Source organism: Monodon monoceros, unplaced genomic scaffold (assembly GCF_005190385.1).
Source record: "Monodon monoceros isolate NGI ecotype Baffin Bay Population unplaced genomic scaffold, NGI_Narwhal_1 Super_Scaffold_12, whole genome shotgun sequence".
NCBI classification, from domain to species: Eukaryota; Metazoa; Chordata; class Mammalia; order Artiodactyla; family Monodontidae; genus Monodon; species Monodon monoceros.
The window spans coordinates 80,269,257-80,284,735 of NW_021703768.1; the positions used below are offsets into that span (position 1 = coordinate 80,269,257).

A 15,479-nucleotide genomic window follows, 5' to 3' on the forward strand; every position below is an offset into this window, starting at 1 on the left:
TGCTCCCCATATGATGTGACCAGTAGAGCACTTCATCTCTGTGATGCTCTTTCTAAAAACTGGTAACTGATAACCCTAGTTTATCCTAGCAAAAAAAATCAGACAAATCCAAATTGGGGGATGTTTCATAGGATACCTCGCCAGTACTTCTCAAGACTGTTAAAGAAATTAAGGAAAGACTTAGAAACTCTCACAGATCAGAGGACACTGGGGAGAGTTAACAACTGAATGCAACATGGTACGCTGGACTGAATCCTGGAATAGAAAGAGGGCATTAATGGAAAAACAATAAAATCCAAGTAAAATCTGAAATTTGGTTAATAGTTGTTTGGTATTTTTTAAGACGTTTAAAAAGGCTATAAATCTGGTTTCCCCTTCTGGAGAATGGTAAACATAGTACTAAATACATCACAGGAATTTTGGAAGGAATAGCTACAATAAATTAATGTAATGCACCATGTACACCATGGCTCAGTCAGAGTAAGAGCTCAATAATTACTGGTTGCCATTATTACTGAGAAATGAAACGTACCCAACTTCTTGCTTGCATGGCCTATGACACAGTTCTCTGGGGGGTTCCCAGAAAATAAAAAGCATGTATAATAACATCAATAACAACAAGTAGCAAGGTGGTGAATGACTCCATGCAAACAGCTTCATATATAATGCATATGAATTTATTATGAATACATATCACTTGGGAATCTTGTTAGAAAGAAGATTCTGAGTCAGGAGGTCTGGGGTAAGGTCCAAGGTTGAACATTACAAACAAGCTCCCATGTGATGCCAATGCTGCTACACCAAGTACCACAACTGGAGCTATAACTTTTCTACTTCTGTAATGTTTTAAAATTTTTCATAAAAAATACAAAAAAAGGTTTTCTCCACCAAACTTTATGTCTTCGCCACAAATACTTGTATTTTTAAACACAGAACTGTACCAGCTATAACCTGCAAGTCATCAATATCTTAAATAAGCAATGACTTAACCAGTATAAAAAAGGGGCAACTACACATTAATATTTGCCCCATTATCTCACGCCTGTGAAGATAAAAATAATGTCTTTGAAAGTCAAATCACATACAATTCTCTTATCTTTACCAATTAAAAATTAGTCTAAATACATTGCAGTAATCTAGATTAACCACAATTTTCAGAAGTCCCGGGAAAATTTTAATTCTGTGAATTAGGTTTGGAGAGAGTAACCTATTACCAAAGTTCCTGATTAACAGTTTATTGAGTTTTCAAAGCATAAAAAATGATCTTAATAAATGATCTGAGATTCAGTAGCATGTACAAGATATTTGAGGAAAGAAAAAACTAGTAGGAAAAGATGAAGAAAGTACATACTGAATCAAGAAATAGGGATTAACAAAAAAATGAGATGTAAAACAGTCATACTTTCCTACAATTAATGACATCACAGTTAATTTTAAAAACCAGTTTAACTCAATGATTTCTAGCCATTCTGGCTGTGTGATTTCACATTTTCCTGTCTTCCTTAAAATGCTTCTTCACATTCAACTTTTGAAATTTAAGAATTGAACCTTTTAAAAAACACTCTGAGGACTTCCCTGGTGGCGCAGTGGTTAAGAATCCGCCTGCCAACGCACAGGACATGGGTTCGATCCCTGGTCTGGGAAGATCCCACGTGCCACGGAGCAACTAAGCCCGTGCACCACAGCTGTTGAGCCTGCACTCTAGAGCCCACGCACCACAACTACTGAGCCCATGCGCCACAACTACTGAAGCCTGCACGCCTATAGCCTGTGCTCCGCAACAAGAGAAGACACCGCAATGAGAAGCCCGCGCACCACAATGAAGAGTAGCCCCCGCTCACCGCAACTAGAGAAAGCCCGTGAGCAGCAACGAAGACCCAATGCAGCCAAAAATAAAAATTAATTAATTAATTTAGAAAACTCTGAGATAACATCAAAGTAAGCTCAGGAAATACCATTCTATTGCCTTTAAAAAATGTTCAAATTCATTTATTAAAAGAAACTGATTTTGATGGCAAGAAATCTTGCTGGTATGTGTATACATAAAAGCAATGTTTCCAAAAATGGTATATCATAGAAGTCTTTGATAGGATACTAACAGATATATGGTGAAATATGCAGCCCTGTCTTCAAATTAACTTTGATTTGGTGTTCCTTAAATTTAACAGGTCATTTCGACTATCTGGCTTTTTTCTCAAAGCCTTTAAAAAGTGTTTAAGTGACTCTGAATTTCTAAAAATGAGATTTTCATTTAGAACATTTCCATTGATCATATTTCCTACTCACTGCCTACTCAAAACACTTCAAAAGTTGAGACCCAAAGATTCTTGAAGCTTAAAACAATTAAAATAGTTTCAGTAAGCCAAGGAAATTTAATTGCAACAGAGCTCCTCTAAGTAAATATAAAATTTACACACATATATATTTAAAACATATTTATAAGTATATTAGGTCAAGCACTGTTAATGCTATAAAAAGCTAAAATGTATCAAGGAAAAGAATTCTTTTAGGGACTTCCCTGGTGGTCCAGTGGTTAACAGTCCACCTTCCAGTGCAGGGGACATGGGTTCGATACGTGTCAGGGAATTAGGGTCCCACATGCTGCAGGGCAACTAAGCCTGTGTGCCACAACTACTGAGCCCGTGCACCACAACTAGAGAGCCTGTGCCAGAACTACTGAGTCCATGCACTCTAGAGCCCACATGTCACAACCAGAGAAGCCCTCGCGCCGCAATGAAGATCCCGCGTACCGCAACTAAGACCCAATGCAGCCAAATAAATAAATAAATAAATAATTTTTTTAAAAAATTCTTTTAGAATCAGGTCAATATAGCTCAGTTGCCAGCTCTAGATCAATTCTAAGTAGGTAAGACTGTCATAACACATCACCAAAATTTCCTTCACTCTGTGATAATTTTTCATAAGCATACTATATAGACTAAACAATTAAAATAAATTCTCAAATTTACGTGGGCAAATTTACATTATTGAAAATTTAATCTACAGGCAAGCAGAGAAATTACTTCTGAGTATTAAGCATTTATCAATCGTACAAAAATTAGTAAAATGTAACCATGTATTTATGGTCTTTACCCACAAATCTATTTCTGGAGCAAATCATCATTCAAGTTAACTTTAAAATAAAAAATGTCTAACCAGGCTTTGAAAAACTTCATTACAATTAACAACAGAAATCTAGAGAGCTGGGAACTGATGCTTTGAAATCTTCCAATAGTATCTTCAGAAAGCTTAACTTCAGTTATATAATAAACTCTGTGCTAACTTGAAACTGAGGTACAGGTGCATCCTGACACACGTTTCTTAGTAAATAAGTTTCAAAATTGTCAGTTATAACATAGCCAAAGAGACATTCTCCTGTGTATTCTTCTTCCTTTCTGTCAATAGTTATGGAAAGGTTTTCACATCAAAAGAAGCAAAACAGACACTTTTGAGTAGAAAGCTAATCATACCAACTAAAAATGCCAAATGACTTCTTGCTTAATTCTACTTCGTTTCATAAATTTCCATGAAGGAAAAAAAGGAAATCTGAAGCAAAAATACATGTAAAAGTTCTAGCCAATAACAATCAAATTCTACAGCACATATCAATTTTAAAAACAAGCATAGGGTTTCCCTGGGGGCCCAGTGGTTAAGAATCCACCTGCCAATGCAGGGGACACGGGTTCAATCCCTGGCCCAGGAAGATCCCATATGCCACGGAGCAACTAAGCCTGTGCACCACAACTACTGAGCCCACGCTCTAGAGCAAGCTAGCCACTACTGAGTCCATGTGCCACAACTACTGAAGCCCGGGCGCCTGGAGCCCGTGCTCCGCAACAAGAGAAGCCACCGCTGTGAGAAGCCTACGTGCTGCAACTAGAGAAAGCCAACAAAGATTCAACACAGCCAAAAAAAAAAAAAAAAAAAAAAAAAAAAAATTAATTAAAAAAAAGATGTGTGCTTTATTTAAAAAAAAAGGCATATTTCTCCCCTCATCACTCTATATTAATATTCATAGTTATGGTGACTTTTGGTTTTTGCAAGAAAATCCCTGTATCTATAAAGTTCACCTCACTCTTTTAACTAGGCACAATCTCCCTTCTCTGTACTGCCTTGTTATGAAAGCTTCTGGTATGGGGGTACTGAGGCTTAGTAACTACGGTAGAGCAAAGGAAAAGGACAGCGTAACAGCAGAAAGGAAGAAAATGAAAGGAAAACAGAAGCAGGTCTCCCTTCTTCAGATAAACACCAAGGCAGTTGCAAGAACTAGATAACCTGACAGCCACAATTCTAAGAAGTACATAAAACCTATATGGTAGAAATAATGACTCAGAATAATTAGAGAATATACATTGCATTTATTTAAAATGAGTATGCATTGTAAAAGATTCAAGTAAATTTGATTTCACAGGGTTTAATTTTTTTTCATCTCTACTATATCAAATTTGATTTAAGACTCCCCCTTTGCTTTACATATGGCAGCAAAATACGTAAAAGATTACTGGAAAAGGTAAGGGGTCAGAATATAACAGCATGTGATCTCTCTACATGCTCAACCAGAAGATTTACTCTCAAGAATCTTATTTCCTATTTCGTGGGTAGTTAGGCTCCTGCGTTTCCCCTAGATATTTCTACCTATTAACCATTTCACTGTTCACCAATGAACAAGAGAATGTGGACAATGTGACTCTCCTATTAACTTACTCCAGTCAATATACCTGTAGAGATTGGAATCAAAGCTGAAATTCAAAGGTCTTCTAGTTTAGCCCTTCAACTTTGGCATTTCCAGTTAAACTCTGTTGTTAAATACTTTGTATATTAAGTAGTAGGATGAAACTTCAAAATCATTTAATTCAACTCTCCTTATTTTACAGTTCAGAAGTCATTCAGAGAACGAGTTAGTGCAGAGACAGGTCAACTCAGGTTTTGTAACTCCTAGACCAATACTTGTTCTACTAAATCATTCTGCTTCCCATAACTACTCCTTGTTTTCTATGATGTTCTTGTTATCCAAACAGTCTGCCTGTGAAACTGATAAAGTATACCTAGCATAACCAGAAAATCCCAAGCCTCAGGTCAAATACATATTCCACTGCTTCATTTTCTATCCAACATTTTCCTGAAGCCCTCTTAACTGCCAAAACTTTCCTGTTCCTTGTCCTTCACATTTCTCCATCACTGTAATTAATGTTTCAGTTATGTAATATTCTAGGTTATATAAAATATGATGCTAATTATAATAATATAGAGTGCTCATTATAGCAGGAACTATTTTAAGACCTTTACAGGTAGCATTTCATTTAATCCTCAACTTTAAGATAAATAATACTATAATCCCCATTTTATAAATACAAAAATCTAAGTCTCAGAGGTTAAAAAATTTGCCCTAATTCACACAGCTAATAAGTACAACTGGGTAAGTAATCAGGCAGTCTGACCCCAGTGTCCATATTCCTGACCTCTCTATATGATAAGCATATATGATAAGCATATGTAACTACATGGGATTGCATTATTAACGTGGCTGGTAACTTAAAACTGGGGGGCTACAGAAGAATTTAAAAGTCTTTGTATTTGAAGAGGTTTCTTACACATTAAAATAGCTTAACATGGCTTACTCCCATAAACCATATCTTCTTTGCAAAGACATGGCCCACGTAAGAACTCTTAACTCAGTCATATATAATTAAAACTCAAATTTGAAAAGGTAATGGGGGAAAAAAGTGTTGCAGCAATACTCTAACAAATGTCCAGATCAGCAGTGTCCAAAAGAACTTTTGCCATGATAGAAATGTTTTCAATTTTTCTCTATTCATCACGGTAGCCACTAGCTACATGTGACTGTTCAGCACCTGAAATGTGTCTAATGTGACTAAGTACTGAATTTTGAATATTTTGTAATTTTAACTAATTTAAATTTAAATAGCCACATGTGGCTACTGACTACTACACTGGACAGCACAGGTATAGAAGACAAAATGCCAGAAAAAAATGAGTAAAGAAATTCTTATTGCCTTTATTTGGAGAGTGCAGTAACAGTCAAATCAATTTAAATGTCTTCCTTTACTTGCTCTAGTTTTAATTATTAACCCAAACAATATAGACCTCCAAAGAGATTTAAGTATCCCAAACTTTCTATATTTAAATTTCTCTTTGTGCATCTCAATGGAAAAAAATAATTAAATTCTGTATTTTCAACAAAGCTTTATTTATTAGAAACTTTTTAATGTTTGGAGAGCTAACAGTGAATCTGAATCTGAAAACTCTGCCACCTATTAGAAAAACTAAAAAGAGTCACATGAGTTTTCAACTGTTTTCATAATAAAAACTTGATAATAAAGTACTTACCTTGACTCTCCACTACTGTTTCTAACACTTTCTTCATCACTGTGTCCATTCATTGTAAATATCAAGAAGTTTTAAAATAAAATATAAATCTTCCCAGTTTAAAAGATGAATATAAATACTGACTCCTCTTTGAATATCAAAAATTCACAGATGAATTTTCTTCAACATTCACAGGTTTCCTGGGACCCTTTGACTCACCTAAAAAAAAAAAAAATTAAGAAAGTGAGAAAATTTCCTGGTAGACAAAGAGATAAATAAGTCTATTTGGAACTTATACAAATCTATCTAGGCCAACTAGATTAGAGGTGGTAAGGAAGGGGTAGGGGTCTTTTTCTCAAAATACCTAGGCTTCTATTAACTACATTCTTGACTACTTACTAGAATTTAGCACACCGCTGCTTATTTTTGACAGAAAAAATTAAAATATTTGTGGAGTGATAGAACTTTTAGACTAATTGCAACCGTGTGTATATACCACACATTATAGACAAAAAACTAAAGCAAAATGGTAGTATATAACATATACATACGTTCCAAGAATAGAAAATAGTCTTATTAGATACTTGGCCAAACAAATGAAATAAGGGGGAAAAAGGTTACCTTAACCAAGCACTAATTCCTATCACGAAGGACTTCGTATACCAGAGCGAGGGGAAGTGTTGAAAATGCTCACATGAGAACAGGAGAGTAAAAGTGTATCATATAATCTTAGCCAAAAAAATGTACAGGTCAAAATAAATGTGTCCTTTCACAGGTAAACCGATAGCGCAGTTTTAAGTTTAAGTAATACAGTATATATATCCAGTTTGGACATGCAGAGATTCCTCCGGGGGAAAAAGGTAACAGAATATACACTATGATCTTTTAAGTAGGGGGTTTGGGGCAGAAATCATGGACCAAGATACAACATTTCCACCTTTCAACATATCAGCACAACACTGGAGAGTCACCTACAAGCCACCCACTAATAAACAAAGGAGATCTCTGGCAGGGGAGGGAGAGGAAGAAGCGGGGGAAGGAGACGTCAGATCCTTCCCCAGCCAGAAAGTACCGAGACAGACGACTGAGAGCAGAGCTGTCCTCCGACCTCAGCAAAGAGAATTTACTCCTACGATTATTTCCATTCCACAAAAAAAGAGGGGGGAAATAGGCTGCTGCCAACTTAATCATAGCAAACTCTGCATCTAGATCGGGATTTTAATAATCCAGAAACTACAGTCCAGTAGACTTAGCAAGAATTGTTATCTAAAAATTATTTCACGCAACATTTATTCCTAATGTTAAATATTAATTCCAACTAGCCAAAGAGATTAACTATTAAACAATTAGATCTTAAAAATCTAGGTACTCTAACAAACTGCCTCTCCCGAAAGTCTCTCTTCATTGAGAAAGTTCACTCCTCTTTTCGTTCTTTCCTTTTCACCTCCCTTTCGCCCCTCAAAATGGCTTTCTCTGTACTTTGTAACTTCCTTTCTCCTCCTCATTTTCCTTCTCAGAGTTAAGTCCTCTTTCTGAGCCCCTTCTTACAACCGTAAGTTCTGAAGCTCCAAGCACCCGCAGCTCTCTCCTGCCTTTCACTCGTCTTAACAATGATTCTTCCCTAAATCGTTAAACCTCTTCAATTCGCCTTTTCTTTGCCCCCTCTTTTATCAGTTGCTTTCCTCCTGCTAAGTTTTCAAGCGGTTCTCGAAAGGAGGTTGGAAACCTTCCTCCCCCGTCCGTCGCAGCTTCGCTCCAATCAGCCTGCCACCCGGACGCACCCCCCCACTCCCATCCCTCCCAGGGCCTCCATCTCGGTCCCGGAGTCTCCCTTCCCGCCTCAAACTTCCTACAGACCCACCCCGCGCCCTCCTGGGCTCGCCCGGGCTGCTGCCCCCTCCCCCTCCCCGCCGTTCCCCACGTGCTGGGAGCCCGGGTGGCGGCGGGACCCACGCACCGGCCAAGCGCATAGCTAGCTTCTCGCAGCTTTCCCCTCGCGGCCCGGCCTGCCCCAGGCCGAGGAAGCCCGGTCTCGACCGCCAGCTGCACGCCCGTCCGAAGAGAGGATGCAGTCTTCGGCGCCGGCCTGCTCTCGCCACTCACACGCCCCCTGAGCGGCGAGTCCATCCGCCGCCGCCGGCCCTCTCAGACCGCCCCGGCCTATGCCCGGCGCCCGGCCGCTGGGCCGCCGCCCGGGCACCGCGCCGCCCCCACCCTCCGCCTGGCCAGCTCCCGTCCTCCCCGCCACATCCAGACCCGCCCGCCGACCCCCTTCTTACCGGCGGGCGTGCAGGCTTCGCGGGGCGGAGAGAGCCCACTCGATCGGCGGCCTCCCCTGTGCCCGGGCCCGCGGTCTCTGCCGCCAAGAGTCCTCGGGCTCCGGGGGTTTCGGGGTAAGCAGGAGTCCGTGAGGGCGAGAGGGAAGGGGAAGGACGCGGAGGAGAAGGGGAAGCCCCGGCCCGCGGCTCCAACGCGCTATCCCCTGCGGAGCGGATCCAACAATCAATTCATTATTAAAGCACCAACGGCGAGGTCAGCAAAAGCAAGAAGTAACGAGTCGTCGTCTTCACCGCGGCCGCGCGCGCGCCCCCGCTCCCGCCGCTTATCGGCTCCCGGCAGCCGCCATGACGCCGAGAGAGCTAGGGCAACCGTCTCCGTCGTAGGCGCCTCCGCCGCCGCCGCCGCCGCCGCCACAGAGGTAGCCGTTGCCTCCGCCTCCCGCGCGACGTAAGCTCCTCGGCTCACTCCCCTTCCCCACTGGGCGCGAGGCGGGCAAGCGGGCGCGCGCACGCCGAACTCCACCAACTGGCGCGCGGACAGTGGGAGGGGCTACGTTTTGGAGTCGTGGGGCGTAGGAAGAAGACGATTGGTGCTGTGTCGGGGCGGAGGGCGAGCGCGCGCACGCGCACTGATGGGAACGCGCACGCCGGCCGCGCAGAGGCTGCCGGACTCTGGCTACCGTGGTGGGCCGTTGAGCCTTGCTCGGGTTCCCTCCCTTAGCGGCCCGGAGTTGAATTCCGGGAAGTGGGAGCTGCAGGCTCGCTCCTTGCGGGTATGGACGCTAGTGTCACTCGGGACGGTTGCGTAAGGACGTCACAACCGAGAGCCCGAGAAGGAACTAGGGAAACAGAGGGGTGGGGAGATGTTGAAGACTGATGGGGCTTGGGGAGCCGCGGAAGGGCTGTGTTGGATAAGCCGAGGGGGCGGGGTCGAACGTGGGGTCGGTAGCCCAGGCCTCGGCCCCGCGCCGGGTCTGAGCGCCTGTCTGGAGAGGCGGGGAGGGGAATGCTGCGTCACACCAGGCAGCCTGGGAACCCAACTGTTGGGCCACTGTGGTCACCTCCCGCCGCCTCCTACGCTTAGGCGACCTGAGACAAAGGCTCCCTAAGGGAGGTGCGAGCCGGGCACCTGAGGAGGCGGAGAGAAAACAGAGACCGAGTTGTTGACACCCTGTGACCCTTCTTGACTCATTTGTGGGTAGCCCGTGCCCGGTTCAGGAATAAAACGTGTAGAACGTTTCCAGGTCGCTTCCTGAAGGGCTGGTGGAGGGTGCGGTGCCAAATCACTACAAAAAATGCAACGCGAGAGACGTTAGTAACTGTCGCAGGTTAGCGTACTGCAACTTAGTTGATGGTTTCTTTCATAACTGTAACTGCGGGCCTCAGTTACAACCTTTTAGATCTGTCCAAAGAAACACTATCTTTTCAAGCACGGGAGTGTTCCGCTTCTCTCCTTTAAACCATTTTTTTAAATCAGAATTATTTTACACTTCATTATTTTTCTCGTCCACAGATCAGTCTTGAGTCAGCCCAGGTTAATGATAATTTCTGAAACTTTCTAATCCCATTCTTCAGTTATTTGATCTGATGTAAAGGACTGCCTTCCAAGTCAAATGAGTTTGAATGCAGTAGCTTCATTCCCAAAATAATTATTTTCACATGTGGGAAATATTCAAGTTTTAGTCTACTGTCTGTTTAAACAGTTTGTTCCGAGCCCTCAAAAAGATCTCCAAACATAACACCAAATATGTATTTATTATATGGAAAGGTATACTCACCCTTGGGGAGTAGGGGAAGGCAAACAGGTAGACACAGTCTCTCGAAAAAAATGAGTATGTCTGTGGTCAATGAATAGTGAAACAAAATGAAACACCACCATAGTTTGCAAAATGATCTATGCTCAGCCTCTTTTTTTATCCTAGTTATTAAATAGCTATAATTCTGGGTTGTGAGGAATAAAAAGATCTTTCAAATATTCATCTCTGAAGTCCTTAGAAACTAAGTGCTAATTTTTAATACTGTGCTTTATAAAATTATGATAAGGTGCCTTGATAATAGGAACTTCCTGTTCCTCGGACTAATTTATTTCTTGGATTACTAGAGTGGTAAGTAAAAAATAAAAACCCGAGGAAAACATGGCAGGTAAAGAATTTTGTAATCAGAAGTGTGATTCAGATAATAAAGTCTTCAATTATAACCATATTGCATTTTGTTACCTCACCAAAAAATGATTACTGTATTGACTTAATCTGTTTTATATGTTTTTTGAAAGCACCTTTTTAAACTGAGTTGCTGTTTGGATGTGATATGCTATGTATAGTTTTGAGACACTTGTTCTGCAGACAAAAAAAAAAACCTTGCCAAATTTGTAATAATATATTGAACCTTGGAGACTTACATTTCTGGTAAAATTATAATATACTTTATGACTTCACAGGATTTTAGAATGACTATTGAGACTGTGGAGAAATACAAGGTAAGTGGAAAATTGAAAAATCTTACCAGTTCAGTTTTTTAAAAGTCAGTTGATAAATAAGACAAAAATATTTTTTGACCATATTTTATCTGCATAGTTAAATTCTCAGTTTCACTTCGTTTAAACAAACTGTATGTCTACGTTTTGAAAAGTCTACTGAAAACAATAGACAAACAGTAAATAATCTGAACACATGAATAGCAAAAATCCCTGAAAATTAACATCAACCAGGAGGTCTTTATTACTATCTGATTTTCCATTTGGGAAATTTCATATTCTTTGGAAAGAATATTACTTTTACAAAATCTGGGACAGCACTTTATAGGTTCTTAATTCTGACATGCTCTACTAGGACTAGTTACCAATGGGTATCCTTAGGTGGGAATAGATTGAAAACCGCTTACCCAGAATTGTGAGATGTGCAGCATAAAGACAGTAACAACTCTTGCTTTTCTGTTAACATTTTGGATGCCAAGATAGTATTTTAATTCCATAATTATGTTCTTGTTGCCTAGAGGATTTGTATACAAAAAGCTGCTAAAACGATCAGGACAGTATTAAAATACTCTAGAATCTCAATCTGTGACATCATTTCCTGGGTTTTTGCCAAACAAAGAAAGAGTCCTCCAAATATGATACTTAAATTTACAAAGTCTGCTATAAACAGAACCCATGAAATCCCAAGTCACTTTATAGTGAAAATTTACTGTACATTTTCTATTTTCTTGATCTTAAAAATTATAGGAGAGTAGCTGTGGTTCCCAGTGTTGGGCAGGGACAGGAGTCAGTCACCTTGGAAAGTTTTTCCTAATTACACATGCTGAACACTCCCTTTCTGAAATGCACAATTTCTAGGTTCTAAGCAGTGTTTGGAAAAACTAGATTGTTCTGATAACCACCAACAGCTCATCCACCTTGTTTATGGCCACTGTATTTGGAGATTTTTACTGATAAATTCTTAAATCATAGTAAGTAAAATTTCAGCTGTAAAGCTCTTAGAGATGATACTAAGAAGCAACTGTGTATAAAATCTAATAGGTATTGAAGTGGATACAAAGATTTCACTTAAAAATTAAGTGTGCAGATGGGGAAAAGTGTTGTTTAAGTAGCTAACCTCAAAATATCAGATTGGTGCCTTGATGATGTATCATTCCTTCCTCTCCCCCAAATCCTTTGTTTACTGTCCATTTTACCTCATGTACGTTGTCTTCAGCCTTTCTCCTTAATCCCCACTACTTTGTTTACTTAGGTTCTATTCCCTACACCTTTCCCTCCAGGTCACTCTATAGGCTTCCTTCAGATTTGAAATCTAGTGATATCACTCCCCTGCTTCAAATACATATGTTTAAGTGTACCACATATATTTGCATACATAATATTTTAATTACTTCGTTCACAATATGATTCCAGCATTGCATCCCATCATTCCTAGCAGACACTTGACACTCCAGCCATACATTTCTCCAGGTCTTTGGGAATGTTATCAGTATCACTGTAAATGGATATAGTCCATCTGTCTTATGAATCATTTTATTTTAGATGTAAGTAAATCAATAGCTGTTGAGTACACTGACAAATTGTGCCAAAACCCTACGAGACATGTCATGCAACTCTCTCATTTCCCTTTTAGGAAATTTTGTATTCTGCAAATACAGCATATCGTTACATTGTAATAAAGCATTTGTTTCCGTATTACATTGTGAGCTCCTTGAGCAGACTCTGTTTCCCATTGCATTATATCCACATTTATTCAATACATTGCATACCAGGCATTCTACAGGGGTGGGGGAGGGAGGGTTATAATAGAGCAAACACAGACACTTTCAATAGTTAAAGTCTAGTGCAAGAAACAGTCACACTTGGAAATCATAACTGAGAAAAATGGTATGAAAAAACAGTGCCGTGAGAATTCATAGTTCAGAACCCTAGTCCCAGAAGTCTCCCTAAAGGAAGTGACATCTGAGAACTGAGAATTCTTTTTTGAATTTTATTTTTTTATACAGCAGGTTCTTATTATCTATTTTATCCACATCAGTGTATACATGTCAATCCCAATCTCCCAATTCATCCCACCGCACCCCCCACCCCCGCTTCCCCCCTTGGTGTCCATACGTTTGTACGCTACATCTGTGTCTCTATTTCTGCCTTGCAAACCATGAGAACTAAGAATTTAACGTGGATTAGATAAAAGGGAAGTGAAGAGCTTCGTAACAGGTAAACGGTAACAACATGGCAAAAATTCGGGGGCCAGAGAGATAATATCAACTTACATCCCAGTTTGCCAAGGATAGGCCTTTTTTTACTTTCAGAAGTGTTCTGGTTTGGATGATAAGTTACATTGTCACTCTATAAGGGACTAAAAGAAGTACAGTACTGCTGGAGCAACAACTGAGGATGATGAAGCTGCATGGTGACCAGACCATTCAGGGCCCAAAGGCCAGGTAAAGAAGTAGGTTCTTTGCCTGGAATAAAGGGAAACCTTTGACATCTTAAATTGGGTGGTAATGATGAGATTTACAAATTGAAAATTTTAACTGTAAATTCCAAAAATGGATTAAAGGTGGGTCAAAGTCGACACAAAATTCTTGAATTAGGAGGCTAAAAGATTAGAAATAACTTAAATGAACCAGGGTAGTAGTATGGAAGTAGAGAGAGTAGATTTGGAAGGAAATGTCCATAGGATTTGTTGATGCAGTTGGATTCAGGGTTAGGAGAAGGAGGGAAGCTGTACATACAATGGAATGGAACTGAATGGTAATATGTTTGGAAATGGGTAGGTGTGAAGATGATAGATTTAGTTTAGAATTTAGTTTGGAGTTTCTCATGTCATTGAGTTATCCAAGAAGCTTTTGGATAGAAGTCTGGACCTGAGAAGGGAGATCTAGACTGAAAATAAAAACTGTTAAGTGTGTAGGAGGAAATTAAAATCTTTAGTGTATGTGAAATAGGCTTGGAAGACAGCCTAGGACTGTACAGTGAAGAACTTCAATTAATTTTTGGCTAGGTAGAGGAAGATTAGCTGGATAAGGAGTTGCGATGTCAGAAGCGTGTTGTGCAATAGAGGACAAAGGTCTGAGTGCTTCAAGGAAGGAGTGGTGAATAGTGTCCAGTGCTATGGTGAAATAAGGCCTGAATAATAGCCACTGGATTAAGTAACATGATGGTCATCAGTTACCTTAGCAAGAACTATTTTGTTGGAATAATAGGGCTAGAAGCCAGACTGGAGTAGAATGTGATAAATGAAAAAGTGGAATCTGAGTCTAAATTTCTCATTTAGGTGATTTAACTTTGACTTGGGAGGGAATATGAATTTTTTTTTTTTTGCTGGCTTTTGTGGATTTTTATTTAGGTGAAAGATTTAGAGTGTTTCAAAGACAATGGAAAATGTCATTATGAGAGAGAGAGTGAATATGAGTTAGCTACAAGAATTAGCTGGAAAGATTACCACGTAATAATCATTCAAAAAGAAAATACATGAACATTTCAAAGTAATTTGGGGAAAAAATAGAATTTTTTTTTTCAATCAGGAACTGAATACTAGATAACCACTGTTTATAGTTATGGGCTATAGGTGGCCATTTAATTGCTGTGATTTGAGAGTTTCTGTGAGCCTTCTACTCCCCAAATACATGCCTCGTGCTCTACTAACGTTTGAAAAGTTTTTGGTAGAAATCTGTTTTAAAGCATATATTCATGGGAAAAGTAATCTGTTAAGAAAGTAGTTCTGAACTGTGCCAAAATTTAGAAATACCTGAGGAACTTCACGATAAAAATGCTGAAGCCCTACTTCAAGGGATTCCATTCCATTGTTCTGAGAAGGGGCCTGGGCATATGCATTCTTTAAACGCTTTTTAAATGATGATTCTAATGTGCCACTGACGTTTAAAAACTATGGACATCATCATGTTAACACTGCATTGACTCAACATTTAGTTTAGATGAAGTAGAGAGAGGCCAGGTCACTTATTTTGAAAACGGTGGTTATTAACGGGGAGATTTTGCCTCTCAGGACATTTGACAAAATATGGAAACATTTTTGGTAGTCACAATGAATGGGAAAGGGGGTTGGAGCTGCTGACATACAGTGGGTAAAGGCCAGGGATACTGCTAAAGATACTACAATGCACTGGACAACCCCCCACATCAAAGAATTATCTGGCCCAAAATGACAATAATGTCATTGTTGAGAAACCCTGCTATAAAATAGGATGGCAAGCTAAGTAGTAGTTTTTTTTTTTTTGCAGTCCGTGGGCCTCTCACTGCTGTGGCCTCTCCCGTTGCGGAGCACAGGCTCCGGACGCACAGGCTCAGCGGCCAAGGCCCACGGGCCCAGCCGCTCCACGGCATGCGGGATGCGGGATCCTCCTAGACCGGGGCATGAACCCGCGTCCCCTGCA

The 15,479-nt window shown here is 40.3% G+C and overlaps 1 protein-coding gene across 4 annotated transcripts in view; it reads right to left on the minus strand.

Annotated features, from left to right (window-relative positions):
- CHD1 (chromodomain helicase DNA binding protein 1) overlaps positions 1-9,783 on the minus strand; it is a 75,714-nt gene extending 65,931 nt beyond the window's left edge. For 2 of the 4 annotated variants that reach the window (XM_029216175.1, XM_029216176.1), the window contains exons 1-2: positions 8,607-9,049; positions 6,349-6,546 (exon numbers count right to left, since the gene is read on the minus strand). In XM_029216175.1, the coding sequence (XP_029072008.1) occupies positions 6,349-6,401 (53 nt within the window). In that variant the 5' untranslated portion in view covers positions 6,402-6,546; positions 8,607-9,049. Of the gene's footprint in view, positions 1-6,348; positions 6,549-8,606 lie in introns of those variants that run through there. The other 2 variants (XM_029216173.1, XM_029216174.1) reach the window with 2 other exon arrangements.
- Between the last annotated feature and the right edge of the window lie 5,696 nt (positions 9,784-15,479).